We start from the raw sequence: 6,851 nt of genomic DNA, 5'->3' as shown, positions 1-6,851 counted from the left end.
TTGAAGCCTACAGACAGCCTTTGAATAGCGTCTTACTCTTATCATTTTTGTTATATTAATAAGAGTGTAGTTTGAATTGAAGATGAAGTCCAGGAAGTTAAGTTGGGACTAATACAATATTCTACTGTTTCATTAAGTTCAGTATAAAAAAAGTCATGTGTTTAACATCCTTGTGACTTTTCGTTACACAGACTATAGATAGATTAATTATTAGCTATGTTTGATTTTCCAATTTCCAATATTTCCATATAAGGTGAATGAACGCAGAAAGTGTAGCAAAAAACAGAAAAATCACGGTGATCTTTTTCTCTGCACCTTCCTTAAAGTTTATATTATAAATAGTGTATTGTTTGATTGGGAACAGAATTTCAAAATAGTTGAGACTTCCGGTTCGATTTTGTGGTACACGACTACAAAACGAAAGACATCATTACTTGCCATAAATAATCTCAGTTAGTACTACGAATGTTAAGGAGTTGAATTCAGTTGTTTTCTTATGAAATGATTTTCAATTTTCGTGGATTCACAAATTATATACACATATTAGATGTACTATTATGCGAAAATACTTTGGTAAGATATTACAGCCATGTGGCACGCCACGTTAATTCTTGAACGGAAACGAAGGTCGTGATCTCATCTTCATGTAAGAATGGAATCTATTTTAGATAAGTATATTTCTCCTAGAATATCTTACGATAAAGGATAATGTTTCTTGTAGTAACATTTTCCACATTTATGAAGGCTGGGCCATGACAGAATCAGTTTTAGTAAAAACATTTCCAGGATAATAGTAAACAGAGCGGGACAAATCTACTATCTTATTTATACAAGTCAGTAGATTTCATGGATGCATAGCATTCCCAAAAAGTATAAACCGATACTTAACAGTCGAGGAAAATGTCTAAGGTATGTCATGCTTGACATGGTAGACTGATACAGATGGCAGATGCAGAGTCAGCAAAGGCTCAATGGCATACGAAAGATGGCTTCCTTTAGATCAAAGCTGATTTTCAAACCGACGCCTATGTTTCCGATAACTCCAGAAAAAGATCAAAAAGTAACTGTCGCATTATACCATTCCAGTCGATGTATTTGCGACAATGGCGTCGTAATCTGGAAAACGATTACAACATGAATAGATTCTTATCATAGATCTCCAACTAAACTACATCCCCTATGTCAAAACTCACATTCGGGATACGATGCTATCATGGAACAGTCCTTTGTTCTTCCATGTATATTTGTTAAGTTTGGCTGAAAGCTTTTTTCACTTGCTTAATGAAATACTTACTTTATTTGTTATGGTTTGACACAATGAAAGTATACGGAGTAAATAGCTCACCTTGCCTACTTTTTCAAAATCTAAACCAAAAGGATTTCTCGCACCACCACCTTCAACACCAGTATGGCCAACACCTCTCCATATTTTACCCGGATGGCACGGGTCTGGTACTTTATCGCCATGTGGTATTCTAAGTCTGTAGTTACCATAACCAGTTACCGTGGTTATTAGTAAACATACCATATACAGCAACATAGTCCTGGAAATAAAGAAGCATTGTTTGTACGAATAATGTGTCAAATGTGTCAAATGTGTTATAGTTGGTCATAATCATGTGAAATTATTTCGATACCGGTAAGTAATATTTGATAAGACTCTTGTCTTAAAATCGTGATCTTAAGTACAAGTAAGTAATATTTGATAAGATTCTCGTCTTTAAATCGTGATCTTAAGTACAAGTAAGTAATATTTGATAAGATTCTCGTCTTTAAATCGTGATCATAAGTACAAGTAAGTAATATTTGATAAAATTCTCGTCTTAAAATCGTGATCTTAAGTACAAGTAAGTAATATTTGATAAGATTCTCGTCTTTAAATCGTGATCTTAAGTACAAGTAAGTAATATTTGATAAGATTCTCGTCTTTAAATCGTAATCTTAAGTACAAGTAAGTAATATTTGATAAGATTCTTGTCTTAAAATCTGATCTTAAGTACAAGTAAGTAATATTTGATAAGATTCTCGTCTTTAAATCGTGATCTTAAGTACAAGTAAGTAATATTTGATAGGATTCTCGTCTTAAAATCGTGATCATAAGTACAAGTAAGTAATATTTGATAAGATTCTCGTCTTTAAATCGTAATCTTAAGTACAAATAAGTAATATTTGATAAGATTCTCGTCTTAATATCGTGATCTTAAGTACAAGTAAATAATATTTGATAAGATTCTCGTCTTTAAATCATGATCTAAAGTACCGGTAAGTTATATTTGATACGATTCTCGTCTTAAAATCATGATATAAAGTACCGGTAAGTAATATTTGATAAGATTCTCGTCTTTAAATCATGATCTAAAGTACCGGTAAGTAATATTTGATAAGATTCTCGTCTTTAAATCATGATCTAAAGTACCGGTAAGTAATATTTGATAAGATTCTCGTCTTTAAATCGTGATCTAAAGTACCGGTAAGTAATATTTGATAAGATTCTCGTCTTGAAATCATGATCTAAAGTACAGGTAAGTAATATTTGATAAGATTCTCGTCTTTAAATCGTAATCTTAAGTACAAGTAAGTAATATTTGATAAGATTCTCGTCTTTAATTCGTGATCTTAAGTACAAGTAAGTAATATTTGATAAGATTCTCGTCTTAAAATTGTGATCTTAAGTACAAGTAAGTAATATTTGATAAGATTCTCGTCTTTAAATCGTGATCTTAAGTACAAGTAAGTAATATTTGATAAGATTCTCGTCTTTAAATCGTGATCTTAAGTACAAGTAAGTAATATTTGATAAGATTCTCGTCTTTAAATCGTGATCTTAAGTACAAGTAAGTAATATTTGATAAGATTCTCGTCTTTAAATCATGATCTAAAGTACAAGTAAGTAATATTCTATAAGAAAAAATTTGTCTGGCCATCTGCATATTTAAATAATGACAGTTAACATTTTCTACGTTCAATAATTTCTTTCAGCCCTACTCTCGGTAAATTCGGTCAATCCTTTTAACTCTCGGTGATGTTCTAGGTGATGCTATTCATTCCTTTACACCGATGAAAATAATTCTCAGAAGGGCCATGAACTCTCAGCGATGTCATCAACTCTCAGAGATGTCATTAACTCTCAGCGTTGTCATTCACCCCCAGCCTACCATTAACTTTCAGTAATGTCCTTTACTCTCAGCGATTTTGATAACTTTCAGCGTTGTCGTTAACTCTCAGAGATATCATTAACCCTCAGCGATATTCTTTCTTCTCAGCGCTGTCGGTAACTCTCATAGATGTCACTTATCGTCATTGTTATATTGTTGGTAAAATTCGTATTAGAATTAGATATTTTTGAAGGAGTTATGAGATTTTTGTATATTTCTAGTACTTCTGAAGACTATTTTACATATTTTAAAGACTCAAATCAACTCCTCCAAATAGAGCACCTGTCATCTTTCATCTATATAATCAGATGGGACCATTATATTTTCATTAACTTCTGAGCAACCATTTAGCTATCACAAGAGCCTTTTAAGAAATGGGAGCATCGTAAGTAAGCAAAAGAAAACATGCAATTACTTTGATAAACTAAAAGCATGTCGTTTAAAATAGACTAAAGGTTAACCAGTTCAGCTTGTTTTCAAGACGAGCATTGCATTTAGTTAGAAAAAACACTTTACTTATGATAATGTAATCATTTATAATAATGGAAACATTTATAATAATGGAAACATTTGTCATTTTAATGTTCTTATTTCTGCTCCAAGTGTCAAATACACGCTGGTTTATATCGCCTACAATTTCATTTAAAAGCCTTTATATGTTTTAATGTATAGAAAATAACATTTATAATACTTTAATATCATTAAAGGTGGAGTGAAAATGAACAACATTAGACAAGATAGAAATTACCATATTAGTTTCACACTAATTAAGAAGGAACATTACACTTAAGCTGAATTCCACTCTATTTCTACTCTTGATTCAAGCTTTTCTAATTTGATGTACATGAAAGATTTTTCGATATCAACTGAGAAATTGTATGGACACATATGACGAACTTGACTACAATAGCTATCCTTCAAGTATCATGCAATGCATCGATTTGATTGGATTGCACGCTAGTGACTACAGCCAGTCATGGTCCTCCTTTGAAGTAAAGGCTGTAAACATTTTGACATATTGCTTACAGCCTCTTTCTGTATTGATTTGCGTACAATCCAATCAAATGGCTGTATAAACAAATTTTGTGACACAAGAAAGGTGACTATCACAGTCAAGGTATAAGACTTTCGTGTGCATATGATTGACTTATACCTATCTATTCTTGTCTATTTTTCATTTGGACTAATAGCTCACATATATTTTATGATCTAAAAATGAAATAAATTGAATTGATAAGAATTACATAAATTGGTATTTTCTTCAAGTAAAATAAATAAATCATTGGAAACTCGGCAGGGTAAACAGGTTTGAAATCTATCCCCTGTCAAAACTGTCAAGATTAAGATTTTGATTTTTAACGATTACCCAGTAAGCAATTTATGTTCTAAAACTTTGATAAAATATGCAGAAACCATTCACCTGTTTTGAAAAATAGAAAACAGTTGAAATATTGGACAATCTGTTTTTATGCTGACCATTATTTAGTTTTGGTTTTTTTTTTCCAGTGGGCTAACAACGCTCGCTAAATAGACAGGAAGCTATAAGAAAAATAAACGCAGAACAAAGAATTTTTTACCTGCATTTTAATCGGATCGTGTTTTGATGGGTAAATCTCTTTATTCAAGTTGAATATTTCTACGTAAGTAAATCAACACATTCGCTAAAGCCGCCGATATCTCATCTCGAAAAATATAATGACATTGAAACAAGACATTTCCCAAGAGGATTGAGTGATGGCCAACGCCCAATGGATTAGATTCAGCTTACTCGACCGTCACAGCAACTCTGGTAACCTTTGACTTTTAATTTTTAGTTATATTATCTGTTACCATCAAAACATAACCAACATTGGTGATACAAAAAGTCATTGTACATGTACCTGAATCTATAGAATTACAAACGAGACTGCCAGGCTCCGTATGGAAGTTAAAATATGAAAATTAGCTTGAAATGTTGACAAGAAAAATCTGCTAGTGTTTGAATGTAAACTGAACTTAGTGATAATTAGAAGCATGAAAATACAATACCCTTGAGATATTCAACAACTTTATATTTATTTCAATATATACCTTGCCTCTAGTCTGGCTTTAGTTGACCACACAAGACGATATAGTGCCATCAGATATTCTCTTTAGGCCAAATATCAAGGGATATCGTCTTCGAGCTATTAACATCAACAGTTGATATCAATTGAATTTATAGTATTTATCTTTGCTCAAATCAAAACACTGTCAGTTACACTTGCTATGAGCATAACATTAAGACTTTTGTTTTTTACTGGTAACAATACCTCTGGTGAAATAAATTATGAAAATGCACAATGGTCATTTCTGTTTTAATAATTCTTGTTTCTTTAATTACTAGAGTAGGTCTTGGTAATCTCATCTACAGCCTGTGAAATAAGCTCAGTTAATCAAAATAAAAACATGCTATCTCTATTGAAAATAACAAACTGTTTTGAACTGTGATAATAATTATTGCATTGAACCAAAACCTAAAGATGGCCATTAACATTTTCTTCACAGATGGTGAACTATAGTTTAATAAAATTGATTATTTTTAAATGATTTACTAAATTAATTTGGTCATGTTTCCAGATAAATCTGCATCTTGGAGAGAAACGGTAATAAAAGAAACGTAATAAAATGGATCATAGAACATGTATTTTACACACCAATAACATTAAAAGTTATTGCTCGTTGCAACATAAATCCCCGAACTGCTGTAAGACACATGCATCAATATCCAGGGTCAGATTCATCAATCATTGTTTGGTCTTCGTCTGTCCAATCAATTGAAAGAAAAAGAATCTGACTTTCTGAATTTTTTTCTGGTAAAGACAAGGCTAGCAAAAATTCTATCCTGTCTAAATTAAATATAATTTGCAAATTTCAAAAAGTTTCATTGAATTATTAATTATTAGCACTTTTAAGGAATTATATATCGATCAGATACAATTGATCAGCTTAAATTAATCGAAATTGTTATACCCTTAAGCAAAAAGTGACAAGTTCGATGGGATAATAACCGAGGCAACGTGTGCTACAGGCTGTGCCTTTTAAAATGTGCACGACAGTTGGAAATGGAAATAGAATAAGCTAATAGAGCGGTCCTTGCAAATTTTCAATCATAGCACACTGCATGACGTTATCCGTCTTCATTAGCTCAATCAGGTGCAGAAAAGTAAGACGTAAAACTTCATTCATTCGATTTAAAAAAAAACCTCATCTTCAATGTTGAGCTTGAGTTTAAGAATTCGAAGACAAATGGTTTGTTTATCAGAGATTCTCAGTAAGTAGTAGAGAAGATCTTAAATAAAGGAATGGTGTACAAGAGACAGGCATGTGTTACAAGACACCTGTCCATAGTAAACCAGGGTTATGTTCGTTTATTTATGTGTAATGTTATGATCAGTAATGTAGGCTCCTATGGGACATCTCAAAATGTCAGATATCTAGATATTCAGATAAATTAAAGTTTTTAACATTTGTTATTGATTAAGTATAGATATAATAATACTTACAACTTTATAATTGATATTTTATCTTCCTCCTTTATTTACTTCTTTATATAAAATACCGTGTGCAATCCTTCATTAACAAGTACAAAAAGTTACTCCTCACAGGTCCGCGCTTCACAAAAACTCAACTCAAAGAATAAAAACGATGTTTGTGTTTTTCGACAATCACAGTCAC

The 6,851-nt window shown here is 31.7% G+C and overlaps 1 protein-coding gene across 1 annotated transcript in view; it reads right to left on the bottom strand.

Annotated features, from left to right (window-relative positions):
- LOTGIDRAFT_162200 (hypothetical protein) overlaps nucleotides 1–5,275 on the bottom strand; it is a gene marked incomplete at both ends in the record, with an annotated part of 9,898 nt that extends 4,623 nt beyond the window's left edge. Inside the window, 2 exons of the mRNA XM_009058168.1 lie at nucleotides 1,346–1,544; nucleotides 5,226–5,275. Of these exons, the coding sequence (XP_009056416.1) occupies nucleotides 1,346–1,544; nucleotides 5,226–5,275 (249 nt within the window). The remainder of the gene's footprint in view (nucleotides 1–1,345; nucleotides 1,545–5,225) is intronic.
- Nucleotides 5,276–6,851: the final 1,576 nt, after the last annotated feature.

The sequence above is a fragment of the Lottia gigantea genome (genome assembly GCF_000327385.1).
Source record: "Lottia gigantea unplaced genomic scaffold LOTGIsca_33, whole genome shotgun sequence".
Lineage (NCBI taxonomy): Eukaryota > Metazoa > Mollusca > Gastropoda > Lottiidae > Lottia > Lottia gigantea.
This window is presented reverse-complemented; position numbering and strand designations above follow the sequence as displayed.